The sequence below is a fragment of the Leptinotarsa decemlineata genome, unplaced genomic scaffold (genome assembly GCF_025532065.1).
Source record: "Leptinotarsa decemlineata unplaced genomic scaffold, Ldec_3_MD MMD2_tig00004204_RagTag_RagTag, whole genome shotgun sequence".
In the NCBI taxonomy this organism is placed as follows: Eukaryota; Metazoa; Arthropoda; class Insecta; order Coleoptera; family Chrysomelidae; genus Leptinotarsa; species Leptinotarsa decemlineata.
Genome location: NW_027412603.1, coordinates 621,230 through 640,502, shown reverse-complemented (window position 1 = coordinate 640,502; position 19,273 = coordinate 621,230). Strand labels below are relative to the sequence as shown.

At 34.6% G+C, this 19,273-nt stretch overlaps 1 protein-coding gene and 1 long non-coding RNA gene across 4 annotated transcripts; one reads left to right on the top strand and one right to left on the bottom strand.

The window, feature by feature from the left end:
• Positions 1-13,309: 13,309 nt before the first annotated feature.
• Positions 13,310-15,714, top strand: LOC141483778 (uncharacterized). Of its 3 annotated transcripts, none has more exons than XR_012466285.1 (4): positions 13,310-13,447; positions 13,659-13,778; positions 14,289-14,588; positions 14,725-15,190. It is a non-coding gene; the product is annotated as an uncharacterized lncRNA (long non-coding RNA). The 3 variants fall into 3 exon arrangements; XR_012466286.1 differs by lacking the exon at positions 13,310-13,447 and adding an exon at positions 15,197-15,714 and having other exon boundaries at positions 13,485-13,778; positions 14,725-14,928; XR_012466284.1 differs by lacking the exon at positions 13,310-13,447 and having other exon boundaries at positions 13,489-13,778.
• A 227-nt stretch (positions 15,715-15,941) lies between these two features.
• LOC141483777 (uncharacterized) lies at positions 15,942-17,626 on the bottom strand. Its single transcript, XM_074178610.1, has 4 exons — positions 17,311-17,626; positions 16,676-16,884; positions 16,246-16,460; positions 15,942-16,193 (listed from the first exon to the last, which is right to left on the bottom strand). The coding sequence occupies exons 1-4, from the start codon at positions 17,555-17,557 to the stop codon at positions 16,070-16,072; spliced, it is 795 nt and encodes a 264-aa protein (XP_074034711.1). The 5' UTR covers positions 17,558-17,626; the 3' UTR covers positions 15,942-16,069.
• Between the last annotated feature and the right edge of the window lie 1,647 nt (positions 17,627-19,273).

Sequence of the window (19,273 nt, the reverse complement as noted above, 5' to 3'; positions counted from 1 at the left end):
ATCCGTGAAAACCTACATTGCTATATATATATATATATATATATATATATATATATATATATATATATATATATATATATATATATATATATATATATATATATATATATATATACCACCATTAAAGTGCACACCATATGGGAAACTTTTTTTTCGAAAAGTTTCAATGAAGTTTAACTTCGGCACTTGTTTGTGCTTTAAATTTAACTTGAAATAATGCGGCCAACTGCGACCCACTGACGTTCAGTGTTTGTCAAATTCAACTTTTTTATTGAAAAAAAATGAAAACGCATTTCTAGATCGAATTTAACAAAAAGTTACTTGAAAAAGTTGTGTCTACGGCAATTTTATATCTATATGCAAAATTTTATGCAACTAGGATAAAGTTAACGTTTTGCTTATTTTTGACAGATATCCCCTTTATTTTAAAAAATAAGTTCGGTTAATTGTCATCAATTCATGTATACATAACAAACTCATCATGGACTTTAACTTTTCTGATAAATTTTTACTTATACGGACATTTTTAGAAAGAAATTAAAAATGTGCTATAAAAATGTTATCATGACTGGTGCAAAGTTTCAATCACTTGGCTATTTTCTTGAACAAACGTCAGTTCTCTTCAAATGGAACGGTAAGTTCTCAAAATTGCCGATGGTGGGCCCAAGAAAATCCCAATTTCACAGTTGAATGTGGTGATCAGTATTCCTTCAAAACTAATGTATGGTGTGGGATACTTAACGACCAAATAATTGGGCCATTTTTCTTTAGGGAAAATTTAGCATCCGTCGGTTATCTCAACCTTTCAAATAATGAGGTTAGTGAAGTTTTAGATAATATGCCTTTAAATATCAAATACGACCTATGGTATCAGCTTGATGGCACACCAATACATCACACGGTTGCTGTAAAACAGTCCCTCCAACAAATGTTCAGAGGCAAAGTTATTGGACGTAACTGGGAACATTATTGGCCACCTAGATCACCCGACTTGATGCCTTTAGACTTTTTCTTGTGGGGTTACCTGAAACAAAAATTGTACCGAAGTAGACCATTTACTAACATACAACATCTGGAAAATACCATTCGCGAGTGCTGTGCAAATATAAATCGTCGATTTATTAAAAATGCAGTTACAGATGTCAGTAGAAGGACCATAATTTGTATTGAACGTGAAGGACGACATACTGAAATGTAGTCTATAAGTGTTTGACAACCTCATTTAGATCAATAAATAATTTTTGTACCCATTTGTATTTTCTATATTATTGTTGTTTAAAATTTATACTAATAATAATAATTCTATCGAAATTATTTGCATTTTTTTTTAGTTGCCTCTGCTTTTTCGAAATCAAAGGTTTGTTTTAGAAAATAGCCAAGTGATTGAAACTTTGCACCAGTCATGTTAAAATTTTTATAGCAAATTTTTAATTTCTCCATGATGAGTTTGTTATGTATACATGAATTAATGACAATTAACCGAACTTATTTTTTAAAATAAAGGGGATATCTGTCAAAAATAAGCAAAACGTTAACTTAATCCTAGTTGCATAAAATTTGGCATATGGATATAAAATTGCCGTAGACACAACTTTTTCAAGTAACTTTTTGTTAAATTCGATCTAGAAATGCACTTATTCAATTAAAAAAAAAGTTGAATTTGACAAACACTGAACGTCAGTGGGTCGCAGTTGGCCGCATCATTTCAAGTTAAATTTAAAGCACAAACAAGTGCCGAAGTTAAACTTCATTGAAAGTTTTCGAAAAAAAAGTTTCCCAAGTGGTGCGCACTTTAATGGTGACACTGTATATATATGTATATATATATATATATATATATATATATATATATATATATATATATATATATATATATATATATATATATATATATATATATAGAAACAGAAGTTAATATATATATATATATATATATATATATATATATATATATATATATGTAAACGGTCATTTGTCAGCCCGTAGAATATACGATGTGAACTCTGGTCAGCCCTCGGAAACGTCGGTCGTCCCGGTTTCGGGCTCACCAACGTTTCCCACTGTATATAGTGTTTTTTGGACATGTTATCATGTGAAATGACGTTTAGCAAATTTTCGGTTGGGCCGACCATTACACCATATACACATAGCTGATACACCACCTACTTTCACAAAACTTCGCCAGGAGGCGTGGCTGTGTAATTGTATACACCTGATGTGAATAGTGTCTTTGTGAGCCCAGGTTTATACGAACACTTTCAATGGATAGCATGTTGGTCAGCCCACAATCGGGCAACGCTGCACTTGCATTTCATGATTCTAACTAGATTGTCGTGGTGCAGAAATTCGATAATAGAAATGGAAATTTTTTTGAGAGATGTAGAATTTTATGAAAAAGTTCCTGTTTTGTATATTTTTGTACAAGCGTTCGTGTGCGTGCATCACCCTATATCTATACAAGCAATTTAGATCAGGAATTGTTTCGCATATAAAAGTTTTATCAGAGCTTCGTAACATATTCACTTGTAGAAAAATGCTTGATCTGAACTCATACTTTCCCACATTCGACTACTTACCCGAAATCAGCTTTTTCGGATAACGGTGTCGAGTACGAAAATGTACTGTTTCCGTTCTAGTTAGGATAATAATAATATAATTACTAACAGTGCGTTATTCCATTTAGCTTGTCGAAGCAATTTTAACCTCTGCACTATCTTAGATACAAAAATTTGAATATGTTATAAGTTGAAAATATCAATATAGTGTTCGGAATCACACGTTAAAATGTAAGACCTCGTTAATCTATAGCTAGTACAAGTTTATACTTCTGAGGGTTGTCGTTCGTAGGGGTGCGACAGACATATTTTAAACCGTTTCCTGTTTGTATTTTCAAATGTAGATTTTCAAATTCTAATTATTTGGCATGGACGCCTCAACAGAAATCGCGTTGTGTAAATCAATTTTAGACATTAAGCAGGAAACTTCGGATTTGACTTTGAAATTGTAGATTTGAAAACCTGACTGCACAAAAATAATCGAAGTGTGACTGAGTAGAAATGAGTAGATGAAAAATGACATTAGGTAAAAATCGCACTAAGTATGTTTTCTATGACGAAACGAAATTCTGAGTGACTAGCATAAGGTAAGATATAATTTGTGAAACAGATATTAGTAATAAGTTTCCATTCTCTTTTTCTTAGCAATAGTTTTTTCGAAAACTCCCTTTCAGTTTTTGGAGGTATGATGTTGTTCAGGTTGAACATAATGAAGTGGAGATTAAACCAATGTTTTTTTATTATGTTGACTGTTCATGACGATGAATACGTCATATCATCATCGATTATAACCTGCAGCAGACATTTCAATCAAAATAAAAAAGACTTGGAATATTTCAGCACAGAAAAAATTTGATCAGGTTGAATAAACATTTATTTGAATGGAGTATTATTCTTCAATTTGAGAACTGCTGACAAAATTTTTTCGGTAAACTAATAAACACGTAGTATGAAAAAATAACATAATTTCTAATGAAATGAAACTACAACATGGGTAAAAAAATATCAAATGAAAATTATTAATATTATTTCTTCTTTCTATAACAACAGTAAACGTATTCTTTGATTGCAGCCCAGTTTCTACTTTTTAATAATGATGAATATTTCTTTTCCTTATATTTTAGATACAAACAAGAACTAATTCAATTCTAGCACTTCTTTTTTTTTCGGAGCGAAAAACTTTTTGACTATATTTCGTTTTGCTCCTTAGACCAAGTTTGTTTTTGAGAAGGTTTTATTGTTTTCAAAACTGTGCGTGTCTGATGATCTGAAATGAGATCAGTGTGTTGAAAAACTCTATCAAGATATCAAATGGGTTGAAAATGGATCCAAAAATGAATGATAAAAATAAAAAATGGAAGGACGATACTGAAAAGTGATTTGACTCATTTCCAACCTATACTCAGAGATACGGATGATTCCAAAACAGCTCAAAATATAAATAATTGATTGCATATAGGGAATTTTTTTCAAAAGGAACCACGTCCAATATCTCCATATATAAGACAGTAATGTAAATTTCCCGAAACACCTAATTTTTGTGAAATAATATAAGGTATCTCTAAGTTGCGTACACACTCCTCTTCAAAATATCAAACAAAATAACCCCATATATGCCATCTATTGGATAAGTGATTTTATCAGGAATTCAACGATGATTTTTCAGGGTTGATTTCTAATTTACTGTGAAGAAGGACCTTGAAGTATAAGTGAACGACTTTTTAGATTAATTGATACAATCTCTCACAAAAACGTATACAACAATTATTTCTATTGTCAAGTTCCTAAAAAAAACAACTTTTGTCGCGTTGAATTATATCTGTCGGATTTTTGGCAAAGTTTCTCACACAAAACACTTCAAAATACTTTCTAAAACTCACAGCCAAAAATGTTCCACTAAACAGTTTTATAAAAACGCGACACGTGTTTCGCCATACAATGGCTTCTTCGGGCGTATCTTTATCTACTATATTTTACAAATTTAATGCTTGGTATACCTAATTTTAAAATTTAAAGTACCTACATTTCAAGTACTTGAGTTTGTAATGGATTAAATGACCTGAGCTTATGTCCCAGTCCCCACATTTGAAAAATATTCAGTAACGGTTATTCAATTCTAATTGATCATTTAGTTAGTTACCCGAATTCTTGAATCTATTGATTGCTTGACATTTTAGAAGATTGAATTTCAAACTCTTCTCTTCTAAATATAACATGTCATATTCATGACTGAACTCATGTACTTCTGCTAAAAGATGGTTTGCAAATGTGAAATTGGTCTTTCTATTCACAAAATTACATCTAAGCTTTTAATTCTTTGGAAAATATTCTCCCTGTTTGGCCATTATACAGTTTTGGGCAAGAGCCACAACTCAGCTGATATACTCCTGATCTATCCGATACCGAAGTTTTGTCTTTATTGTTTTTAATAAATGCACTTACACTATTATTCGGACTATTACTATTTCTGTGAGCTAAGTTTACGCAGTCTTTCTTCAAAAAAATATTATTGGTTGGTTCAGCCAAAAATGACAATGTCTCATAACTGACGTTATCGCATCTTGAATTTGGGTAGATATGGTCCATGGCTTGCTTTTGTAGTTTTTGTTTGATTTGTTTGATCAAACTCAGCTCTCTCTGGAAATTATTCAATAGTCTATGAAGAATATTATTGAATGCAGCAACTTTATGCTGGTAAGAGTGCGTAGAGGAATTATGTATGATAATGTCCGTGTAAGATGGTTTGTGGAAAATTGCAAATTCATGTTCATTGTTATTTTTTGTAATGGTTGAGTCAAGGTAATTTAATGAATTATTTACCTTCCTCTCAGTGGTAAATTTTATTGACGGGTGGATGGAATTGACATATTCAACGAACTTGCCTACTTGCTTTTCTGTAATGATTTCATTATTCACTAGTGATAAATGGATATCGTAATACTTGAAGAAATACATGCATAATGAATATTTAATACAACAGTCCTGAACAAACTGTAACGTCTATTTGATAAAAAAAAATTGATGAGCTTCCGTGAAGTATCATATTTATTCTAATACTTGCTACTTTCTACACACATTCGCATCAAATCGATATACCAAATTTGGAACATCCATTCGAACTAAAAATAAAAACACAGGAAAATAATATTTCATTTGAGTTAGGAATTGGAAAACAGTGAATTACTTAAAATTAAGTAGATTCTATGATATTTATTTGTAATCGTCATATACCTATATATTCTCTAATTATTCTCCAAGTATAGCAAAATATTGGCAAGCCAATTAACAAAATAGCATTAGGATCATTGCAAAGATCTTAACGGTTCTCAAAGAGTTTCGCGCCAAAATAGTTAACGCGTGTCAAACAATTGCAGATTTCGTAGGAATACTGAAACTTTAATGAAATTAATAAAAACACTTTTGTCTAATTACCTATATTTGATTTTATTTATATGACCGTTTTCGGGTTTGACCCCATTACCAAGTATTACCTTACCTATAAATTTCGTCGCCACTGATATATACCATTATTTTTTGAAGAGAAATTTTGATGATCATAATATCCTCCATTTCATAAATTTATTATCGGATGAAAAGTGCAATTTTCTATACTTCACTGAATTTGACTTGATACTAAATTTTCCCATTTTCATGATGTTTTTCTTCAACCTTTTGATATATCCTTTCCTAAACAGTTTCAAAAAATTAAACAAAATCAAAATTCAAGTAGACACAAACCATGGATTACTAAGGATATCGTTGAAGAAGGTATATTACTCAGAGATATTTATAATTTGAACAAGAGCCAAACCAATGTACATTTATTGGGTCAATATAAGCAACTTTTAAAAAATCATAGACAAAAAATTGTGCTCTCAAAAAGTCAATACTTTAATAATCAATTCCTCAAGGCTCAACATAAATCTGAAGCTGCCTGGTCTATCATCAGAAAAAATACTATTATTAACGATTCATCTAAGACATTGGCGATGGTGTACTTGTTGACGATGGTCCCGGTATATCTCAAGCATTTAGTAGTTATTTTGTCGATTAAGTGGAGTCATTAGTAAAAAATACTGCACCTGGTGGCATTGAAAATCGTTGTGTAAAAACTGAGAGTATTTTCCTCTATCTAATAGATGAAACTGAACTCGTGGAAATAATTAAATTCGCATGTTCGAAAAATTCCAGTGGGGCTGATCAATTGCCAGGCAATGTTTTAATGAAGGCTGCTTTGAAAATAATGGAACCTCTGATTCATCTAATCAATTTATCTTCCTCTGAAGGTATTTTTCCTTCCCGACTTAAGCAAACAATGGTCGTCCCAGTCTATAAAAAAAGCGATAAGCATGTAATGTCGAACTACAGAGGTATTGCTTTACTATCTCCATTTTCGAAAATATTTGAAGAATCATATCAAAACTTGTGTCCTTTTTAAATAAATACAATATCGTATCTGACAACCAATATGGGTTTCAAGTGGGCTTGTCAACCCAGGATGTCATCCTTTCTCTACATAATCATGTATTATCAAACTTCAACAACGAGCGTTTGATATCAGTCATCATGGTCTTCTTCTTGATGAACTGTTTGGCATGGGCGTTCGTGATCCAAGTCTGAAATGGATTGAAACCTATTCAACTGGTCGTACACAGGTTGTTAAAGTTAGGTTTCAGACTGGGTCATTTTTCTCTGAATTTCGAAACGTTGTTACAGGTGTGCCCCAAGGTAGTGTTTTGGGGCCTACACTATTTATTTTATTTGTTAATGACCTTTCAAAAATTAATCATCCACAGTGCTCTATACAATTTGCTGATGACACATCTTTTACTGTCAGTGGTTCGGAATGTGAAACATTGTCAGTAAGAGCAAATGATGCTGTATTCAACATGCAAAATTATTGTTCTAAGAATGGCTTGATTCTAAATAATCTTAAAACCAACACCATTTTCTTTACAATTCAGGAAACTGATTGTAGTGTATTGGTTAGGTCTGAGATTAAAAATATTGAACAGGTAAACTATAAAAAAATTTTAGGAGTTTTTATTGATTCCCAACTCAATTGGAATCATCATGTTGATTTCATACTGAAGAAATTAGCGACACATTGTTTCGTTATATGGAATCTGCGTAATTTTGTGTCTATTGAAATTCTTAAAAGTTACTATTATGCATATATTTACTCTGCCCTCAATTACTGTATTATTTGTTTTGGCAACTGCAATAGAATTAGTGTCTTATTAATTTTCCAGAAAAAAAATATTAGAACAATTTGTTTTAAAAAAAAACTCGATTCCTGTAAACCACTATTTGCAAAGTTGAATATATTAACTGTTACTTGCATGTATATTTTTAATTGCGTAATCTACGTTAAATCAAATTGCTCCAAGTTTTAGAACAGAGATGATACATGTCTTCTTTCGGGCTTTACTCTGAGAAAAAACTATAACATTTTAAGTCCTAGTCATAAGTTAGCCAAGGTGACTAATGGACCTCATATCATGTCAAAAAAACTGTACAACAAGCTCCCAATATCCATTAAAAAATAACTAGTGTAAAGCTCTCTAAACAAAAAGTTCGGAAAGTATTATGTGAAAAGGTATTTTATTCGCTTGATGAATTTTTTCAGTCTGATTTGGAATTTTAAATTTTAATTTTTGTACCCCTTTTATGGTCTGAATGTTATGTAATATATCATATAATTATGTTGTTTTATGATTGTGACCTCATTGTAATTGTACTGAGTTATGTGACTTTTTCCATGCCGTCCCTAGGTCTACGGAAATAAAAATTTGATTTGAAGTATTGAAAAAATACTTAATAATGCGGGGTCAAACCCGAAACTGGTCGTATACATAAAATCAACTAGTGGTACTTAGACAAAAGTGTTTTTATTCATTTCATTAAAGTGATCATGAATTACCACAAAATAAACAAGTAATCAATCATACATAATACAGAAACTATATGAAACATAAATAGTCAATAGTAACGGCATCTTTTTCTTTTCCTAATATATTTTTTCCGGTAAACTAACACATAGTTCACTTCTGAAAAACTGGATTTGCCAGGATTTTAAAAACACTTGATACCCTCACGATGAAATCCAATGATACACTGAAATGGATCGCGTTCCTGGTCAGCCCTTCGATGTGGCAGCATTGTAGGGCTTACCAAGATGCTCTTCATATAGCGATTTGTATAACTATGGGCTGACCAACAGCATGGGGCTGACAAAGGTTTAAAGGATATGTAAAATTTTTATTTTCAGAAAAAATCTACCCCTCTGATGCGCCTATTAATAAAATCATACCACTGAAGAGTATTCCGAAAAGTATATACCTAAATATATTCGGGAAGTGCTGGGTGGACCAACGCCCCGTTCATATACCGGGCTCACCAATATGCAATGAACAAATATATATATATATATATATATAATACTATATGTATGTATGTATATACATGTGCACATCTATGTATTGTTTTTCAAGCTAGTTAGAGATTTTAAACAGATCTACTTGAATATCATTAGCATTCAATACAATTCTGGATAATGGTAAGTATTTTCTATAATTGCATTTATGGAAATCAGTTGCAAACGTCAAACGTTACGAGTTACTATGGCTGGAACATGTAGACCAATTATAGACAAGAGTTATGGACAATCAACATGATATTTCAAAATCTCCTGTAGAAATCTGATGTCTGCATAAACTTACGAGTACTCAGTTTAAATATTTCTGTTATAGTGCGAACTTCTCTAAGTGTGTTTTCAGTTGAAGGTATATTCAATTTATAAGATAGATATCTTAGAAATTCGTTCTGAGTTATTTTTTTTTTGTTTATACAGATTTCATATGTTAGCGACCATATACATGAACAATACTCCAATATTGATTTAACCAAAGAATAATAAAGGGTTCTAATGGAATTAACATTTATGAATTCTCTTGTGGTCCTACACACAAAGCTCAGCATTTTTGTCGCCCTATTCAAAACCTGCTTATAGTTGTGATGAAAATCAACAATGTTTGCCTTTGTGAGAAGTTTGCCATCAATGTTATAACCAAATTCAATATGTTCAAGTGATTGATAAAAAGATTGCATTTATTTACATTCAGTTTCATGTAGTTTTCGGAACACCATTTGACAATTGAGGTGAAGTCCCTTTGAACATTCTCACATTGTTGCTTGTTGATGACACGTCTACAGATTTTAAGATCATCTGCTAACAGCAAAAATTTTGAAGGTTTTAGATATTTCTTTAATATTATTGATGGATATTGAACAAGAAGGGGCTAGGTAGCTTCCCTGTGACACTCCTGACGTGACGTAAATCTCCTCAGATACAAAATCTCAGAATCAGACTAAGGTAAGTCCCTCGAGGCTAACTTTTTAGGAGTATACAAACCCTCTAAAAAATGGACTCTAGGCTTTGCTGCAGAGCTCAAAAACCTTAGAAAACACAAAAGGCGATTTTTCAACTTGAGTGGTTAGTTCAACATACAGCAAAGTAAAAACCTGAGAATTGTTATATTTAGACTTACATTCGTCTGGTTCCAATATACAGAACTGTGTCGAATGCCTTGGAAAAGCCTGTGTAAATTAAAATCATCTGGTACTTTTGTTCCAAGGCATTCAGCACAAATTGGGCAAATTCGTGGATCTTTTGTCGGGTCTAATTGGTATTATTCATTTAATATGGTTTTCAAGCCGAAGTTACATGAACTCATATTGATAATTTTCTCGTGATTGAATTGTAATAAATGAGCATTTGCAGTGTCTTGTTTGTAGACTGATTGGAACTGTCGTGCAAAACAATTAGCAATTTCATTTCCTGCTATACGTGATAATTGTTCTTCTAAATACATTGTATCAGGTAAACCATGATTTTTCCTCTTTTGGTTAACAAAGTTCCAGAGTTTCTTAATGTTCCTACCTACGTTGTTTTCCACCCCTTTTATACATACCATAACATTCTTTACTCATTATTTTATACTATTTTCTTAGTTCAGAGAAAATCAATTAATCATCTCACCTGTTACTAATTTTGTAATTTTTGTGAGCTTTTTTTTTCAAATATCAAATATTTCATATCATTGCTAAACCAACAAGAAAATTTTGGCTTGCTGGAATAAGGAATGAAATTGCTTGGCTATATAAAATATTGAAAAAAAAAATCTGTGGCATGATTGATATCTGTTTTTTTGTCTAGCTGATAGTCCCAGACTACAGTGCACAGGTAGAAGTTGAGTCCAATGTAATCTCTTTAAAGTCGAAGTAAAAAGTCATATTCCAGATTGTTGTCCACAGTATGACACACTTTAGATAAAGACACCCCTGTATTTTAGTCATTTATGAAAGCAGAGTTTTTTTTTGTACACGCGTAGATCTTCATGGGTCACACTTTTCGAAATACTTAGCCCGAGTGACAGCCTCAAACCTGACTTACTGCGATCTCACAACTCACAAGTAGTAACAATATTTCTCACTTGTTCAAGATCAGTATCACCACCGTATATAAGTAATGTATGGTGGTATCACTAACCAAATTCTGACGTTAGCTGTCAAAGTGACATACAGAATATTTTTCGCTGCGATAATTTGGAAGTTTTTTCCACAAATACGACTATTTCTGATGGATGATCAGCCATTCACCAGTAGTTACATATCTCCTATTAATGAGATAGTGAATGCGTTGGTTGTATATATTGTATGGTTGTAGTGCGCAAGGACCCTCCCAGACTTCTGGTAAGTGTGTTCAAACTATCACTTTCACGGAACTGTTCATCGCCTACCCATGGGATATCAAAGGGTGAGTTTTTCGACAGCAGTATGGAGGAACTGCTTGACAGCCTGATGGCCAGGGACAGGGGTGAAGTAATTACCTTCATGAGTTAATTGCTTGATCGCCTGAGTCATCAGAGCTGCTAAGGGACAGCCCCGTGGCGGCAGTTCGGGAGCCCTCTGGCCCTCCACCAGGGGCCAAGGAGCTTCTTGAGCGTCCGTCACGGAATGTATCCTCCAGAGATACTCCCGTCGGCACCGCCCTCTCTGCTCAGTCTGAGACAAACAACGACGACAATACGATCAAGCCTCAAGAACCGGCCAACAAAAAGCGTCGCCTTCCAGAAAAGTTTCCTCCTCTTCCATCTAAACCAGTCGCTCCAGTAAACAAAAATACCGGCTACAAGCCCAAAAAAGTGGCTAAAACGATGTCAAAGCTCCGGGACGAAGCCAAGAACAACACTGCAGAGTCAGAACTCTCAACAACGAGTCTTCCGTCGATGGTGACCATTAAATGTTGGTTAACGACAATAGGTCTGAAAAATCGATTTCGACTATACAGGGTGGCCCAAAACAGTAATCCCAAAATCTAAATCAGGTTGAAAACTCCAACGATCAGAGAACTAGTTCCCCTCTTCCTCCGCGTCCTAGGTGCCCCAGATTGTCGTTCGCCAGAAGGACAAGTGGGTCAATTCACAAAGCTGGCTGCCTTCCATAAGGTGAACTTCACCAAGGCAGTAAACATGGCTGAACGCATCAAATTTCAGCCTTCTTCGTCCGAGGACTACAGGAGTATGTCCAAACTATTGGTGAGGGAAAAATCTCCCACCACACGTATACCTTACCTGAAGACAGGCAAATCAGAGCCGTGCTCAGAGAAGTCCCGGAGCATCTGGAGACCACTGACATCGAGGACGCCTTGGTTGAAAAAGGTTTCCAATCATCATTCGAGAATAATGCGAGGAAATCGACCACTTCTCCTGGTTTTGTTTCAAGTGAACCAAAATCAGAAGCATATTTATGACATCCGAGATCTCCTTAACGTTAAAGTTACGGTTGAGCCACAACACCAAAAAACACTGGTAGGACAGTATCACCGATGTCAGTGGTTCGGGCATAGCCAACGGAACTGCCTAGCTATTCCCATTTGCGTCAAATGCGCCGGCAGACACCTTTCAGGTGAGTGCAAGAAGTCACGAGCAGACCCGCCCAAGTGCAATAATTGTAAGGGTGTGCATACTACAAACTACCGCGGTTGTCCTAAGTTCCCTAGGGTTCGCAGGAGGACCAAAGTAGCTGCAAATGCCCCCTGAAATGCACCCACACCTGGAAAACATCATGCCGGAGCATCTGGCACACACACGCCCGGGAATGAGCTACGCAGGAGCGGCCAAGAGCGGTAACACCTCCGCCAGGCCGACCGAGGCGCCCAGTAGTCCTCGCCCGTCGAAGGTTAGTGACATCTGTTCCGCTCTGGACCAGATGAAGAAACTCTTCATTCAGTTCCCCGTACTCGAAAAGATGTTTACGGTGAACACCAACGTGCTAACTGGAACCTGTTAGACAACCAACATTGCCTAATTCTCTTAAGGTTGTATTTTGGAATGCCAACAGTATTTCAAACAAGAAATTAGATTTGGAGAATTTTCTAATACAACAAAACATCGATGTTGCACTGGTGCAGGAAACCCACCTGCACAGTGAACCTTTTGGTATTCCAAACTACCGTTTTTACCACAGGAAACGCGTTGGACGTGCTGAAGGAGGAGTTGGCATTTTTGTCAAACGTAATATTCCTCACATACAATCCGGCATTGACTCGGATCAGTTTCATGCCACGGAAGCCGTGGGCGTTTAGCTCCAACTGAGAAGAGATCGTTAATCTCAGTTTACAACCCTTCGCGGAATCGTCTACTCCCAGAATCACTGGATGAACTGCTAATATCGACAAATACCCCACAATAGGGAATTATTGGAAACGCTATAAGGTAAATGCCTTATTATGGTCGTTCCGAAAATGGGAGGTACGCATGCGCACTAGGAAAAATTTAATAAGGGAACCATAATAAAATACTGCTTTCCCCTATTTACGACTAGATACGGTAAGTATTTAACGTTTCCTTATTTCCCTTATTCGCCAAACCTAACCTAACAAAAAACGGTTGTCAACATCAACTTTTTTTTAATCTTTAAGTTTAAATTATAAAATATGAGTGGACCAATACGAAACCTTGGTCAAGACTACAGCACGAAAAAAAAACAGATTAAGGTTTACTTATAATGATGATTTGGCTCTATTGAGAGAATTTGTAGGACGAAATCCCCTATCAAATCCCGAAGGATGGGAGGTGATAAAGCAGAACATGCAAATTTCGACTGGCAAGGCCTTCACAATTAGAACAATCAAACAACATCTGAGGTTGATAAAGTTAGGTAAGGAAAAAATGGCAGATTTCAGGAACTATAGGAACACTTGTAGGATTTATATGGAAGTACAACAATTATTTATATATGCCTCCACACCCATATATATATATATATATATATATATATATATATATATATATATATATATATATATATATATATATATATATATATATATGTATATATGTATATATATATATATATATATATATATATATATATATATATATATATATATATATTTCCACTTTCAATATAAAATGGTTTAGCATTAGGTCAGTTGTGGTAAATCTTGTGGTTGAATCCTTACAGCCAGATTCAATAATGCGAAACCCGGGTCTAGTCTCTTAGCCCCATGTTAAGCATAAGGAGAAATAATATATTGGATTTTTTTATGGTTTAGGGTTCCTTTTGTGATCGTTTGCTCAAAACTCAGTTGGGTTTACAATATACTTTCTGCTTACGCCTAAACCCTCAAGGGATTTAAACGTTAGTAAATCCGTCAATATTTTGTAGATCAGGAATTGAGGATTGTTCAGAAAGGGACTTACTACTTCAAGAAGCTAGTGTATATGCCTAGACTTTGTAGGCCTAGACAGGCAAAAGAAAAAAACTCCAAGAGACTTACAATTATCGCAGTTAGGCAAAAAAGTGAGAAACAGTTACCTGGATCAAGTGGAACATATAAATGAAAATGCCTCCACATCCACCAAACAAGTATGTAACCAAAATCAAGACAATGGCAAATTTGTTTTACAAGAAATTATAACATATGTGACCAAGAAAATGAAATCTTTTTTTATGATCATGATTATGGTAAGTGTTGCTCAAATTCAAATATAGTCATGTTTGTATACCTCTTGGCAAATAGAAGAAAATTAATTCTCATTTTCGTTTCTAAAATCTCCAGAAGACAAATACTTACCTTAGATTATTGTTCTATTTATTTCAGCTAGCTGTGTTGACATTGAGCTGGAGCCGCCAAGTCACCAAATTAATAATACAAATACATTGGAGATAAATTCTTTGAGTTAAAATAGTTGTGATAAAAGGACCTTGGAGGTCATAAGTCCTAAAAAGACTCGAGGGTGTCTGGAATCAACTGCCACTCCAATACGTAAAACACAGTCTACAGACCAAAAAAGTAGTGTACTAGGTAAGCAGTACCTAGTTTGACTATTGTTTCATTCTTTTATAATGTGCACCCGGGGTCACAATAAAATACAAAAATACAGATTGTATATTTGTATTTTTTGTTTTCAAAATAATGATTTTGTTTGATAAACTCATCCTTATTGTTTGTAAAATCGCAATTTTAGTCTAAAAAAATTGTAAACTCAATTAACATGTTAGGCCCTTCGGGGACGCGAATTAAAAGACAACCTATTAGAAGAAATGCCTTGACATATTTATTTCAAAAACAGGAGAGAGACTATGCCATAAGAAAAAATGAATTAGAACTAGAAGAGCGAAAAATTGCTTTACAAGAAAGACAAATTAATCTTAATGAAGAAAAGCTAAAATTAGAAAAACAAAAATTAGAACTTGAAAATGAAGAACGGAAACAGCGAATGGATGGAGAAAAAAAAAAAGAAAAAGAAGTTACTTTTAACATATTGCAAAAACTGATAGATACTCTTGCACAAAAGTGCAATAAGGTATAATTTTGACAGATTATATCTGTTGGTTTTGTATATTTTTTGACCTTCCTTCGATTGAAACCAAAAATGATTGATATTTTTAGAGTATAAAGTTGTGATTTGAAAAAAATGTGATTTAAAGAAAGTTTTGTAAAAATATTAAGTTTTTGTAAGAATAGGAATGTTACTTTTGTCGATTTAATAATTATAAATTAGAGTCTAATATATTTTTGTTGACTGTCTAAGACTGACTTTTGTAACAATGTTATGTTTTTTGTAGGTTTAGGAATGTTACTTTTGTAAAATTTTGTCCAATATATAATTGTTGACTTCAATAAAAGACTGATATAATAAATTATATTTTTTTTAAATTTCAACAATTATTACAAAAAACTATCCAAAATATTCCTCTAAATTTGGGGGTTGCAGATTAAAGTAGTCTGCTGTTTGACCACTGTATAAACATGTGTGTGCATTTGTTAATAATACAGAGACCTTATATAGGGACTGCAAGTCCTGCATTAATAGTTTTTGATTTTTTTTTAAATCTATAAATACAAATTGTTGTATAATTTTCGAAAAACCCCATTCAACTGCAACTCGAAGAGTTTTCATCGAATAATTAAATTGTAATTGTTGAGGTCGCAACCTATTTGGCTACCCTGGAAAAGGGGTGATAAGTAATTCCATAAGGCCATATCCCTGGTCACCAAACAAAACAAATTTATCATTTTCACCAAACACTACTTTCTCTTCCAGTTGCTGGTACAAATTGCTCTCCCTAAAAAAATATAGTGTTCAGACTAATAAATTACTTATAGTACCAACAATACCTAAATATGCCTGCATCATGCCTACGTCCAGGAAATGCTCCCATTAAAATTGTGATTATGCCATCTGGACAAAACACACTTTGATATTTGAGGCAATGAAACTTGTGTCCAGAATAGTATTCTTCCTGGTTAATGGAAGGACGACACATTGCACGGGCAGTTCCATCAATGAATCCCCAGCAGTTATTTATAGCTGTCCCCTTTGCAAGAATTGCCTAAAATAATAAAGATATCTAAATTACCTACTACAGTGCTACTATAGTACTACTACAGTTCTACTATACTTCTGAATAAAGCTAAAAAAAGGCAAATATTGTAATAAAGTAAAAAATAGATTTGATTTGTATTAAACAATTTGAATCCGATTATTATTAAAGCATTCTAAAATTATTGTGGAATGCTTTAATAATCATCAGATCCATCAATATACTTGAGCATATGATTCCAGTTTTTGCCTGTCTAACCACTGTAGAAGGTTTAAGTCCAATAAAAGGTCCCCTTTTTGGGCAATCATTATATCTACTGTTGTCCGGATTACTTGAGACAATGATTGCGCAGACATATTGAAAAAGGTTTTTAGGTCAATAAGTCTACTTGGATAGGCTAACCTCTTTAGTACTATGCACAATGCTTTTAATCCTGAAACAGAAATATTTTTAAATGTATTTTTTTGTTAACCAAAAAAATGTACTTCTGCTTAACACATATATATATATATATAACATATATATATATATATATATATATATATATATATATATATATATATATATATATATATATCGCACTAGTATTTCTAAAGGGACACAACTCAAAAATCAATATGAAAAAAATCGATAAATATTTCTTTATCGATCATATAAACTGTATCAAGTTGATACAGTATCATCTGAACTATATCAAGTTGATACAGTTTGGATGGATATATATATATATATATATATATATATATATATATATATATATATATATATATATATATATATATATATATATATATATATAAGTACACTGTGATAAAGGCCATTGGGCTCAATGTGTGGAGCCGGCAACAATAAAGCCTACCATTGACACGATCACCAGCCTCCGTGACAACCTCATCAGGAATTAAAAAAACATTTTTAATTCTTTGAAGATGTCCCCTTTGGAATCTAAAGTTTTTAACTACTTCCTCATCACTCAGGTTTTCCAACTCGAAAGGGGGACCTTGGCCTTCCTCATCTCTGTTAATTAAAATATTATTCATTATAACAAATTCAATATCTTCATCGGCCCCACCGCCTAAAATTACGTCTTCCAAAATATTTTCCATACTGTTCTAAACCGCTATCAAAATTACAATAAAATATCACTGAAATTTGAACTGCAAAGACACAAGTAGTTTTTTTTTTAGGTTAGATATAAAAATGTCGCTGTCCTAAGAACTGTCAATTTAAAGAATGACTTCCAATAACTCAATTTCTACCCTGACATTTGAGGTTTTGCTTTATTCAAATAAGGCTTAACTTTATTAAGGTATTACCTTAAAAGCCGGTGTTCAATAATTCCCTAATTGCTGCTGGTGACTTCAACGCCAAGCACAATCTGTGGAGTAGGCTCACCAATGCGAACGGCTGAGCGCTTCATGCGCATGCTGACAGGCATGAGTATCGAGTGATGGGTCCAGATGAGCCCACGTTCTACCGCGGGGATTTGAGGCCTGACGTGCTTGATATCGCACTGCTCAGGAACGTCTCCATGTCCTGCGAAGTGTACACTTTGTCAGAACTTGACTCAGATCATAATCCAGTCATCCTGATGCTGGGTGATGATCCCCCTCCTCAGGATTATCGCATTCGATCATCCACGGATTGGGAAGCCTTCAAGGCTCACCTAGTGGAGACATGTACAAACGAGGTGCTTCAAACTCGCAACGGTCTCGACGCGGCAATGGCAGATTTCGAATTGTCTGTGAACAACGCTTTCCGCGCAGGATAACGAACCTTATCAGGGAAAGAAGAGTTTATCAGCGGAATCTCTAGCCTGGATACAAGGCTGTGGCAGCAGGATGACCAACCAGGTTAAACAGGCCATCACTGACTAGAGAAACGAGAGGTGGAGCGAGTGTTTGGAATCGCTCGAACCTGGGGATGACGAGTGCTGGCGAGTCATCCGCAGGCTCGAGAAGAAGAAAACCGCTCCCTCCCTCTTCACGGACAGCGCGGCATATGCTACTCCCCCGCCGAGAAGGCGTTGGCCTTTGCAGACACAATGAAGATTCAGTTTCGACTGATGGGAAAATGATGACGACGTGATCCGTCCAACTTGGGAAGAACTGAAGGGGTACATTAGGGCCTCCAAACCCAAGAAGGCTCCGGCAATTGATTCAATCAACAGCAGGTTGTTGAAGCAGCTCCCGGAGAACTCCATCAGATACCTGCTGGACATTATACACAGCTCAATCACTCTCAGATACTTCCCTCTAAGATGGAAGCATGCCGTAGTTGTCATGATCCCGAAAATCATCGTCCGATTAGTCTGCTTTGCTCAACGGCGGTGTTGGCTGAACGTGTTGTGCTGCAAAGGCTAACAGAAGAAGTTGAAGACCGAAATGTTCTGCCTGACGAACAATTCGGCTTCAGAAGGACACACTCCACCTAGCTGCAGGCCCTGAGACTGGTCGAATTATCCAACTATCGGGCGTTGGCGGTCGTCTACATGCAACGCGCATTGGACGACCTCGAACGCTGGTACTTTGACTGGAAGATTCGAGTGAATCCAGAAAAAACTCAGGCGATAGATTTGGGGAGACGTAAAGTTTCTCCAGACACAAGGGTAACGCTTTCAAGCAGGGAGATCGAATGGCATACGCGAGTAAAGTACTTAGGTCTTTGTGTAGACCGCCGATTCACCTAGGCAAATCACATTGATTATATCAAGAGCAAAGTGCAGATGAGGATAGCTAAACTCTATCCTCTGGTTAATAGAAATTCAAAACTCAATCTTAACAATAAGATTTTACTATACAACACGATGTTCAAGCCTGTCA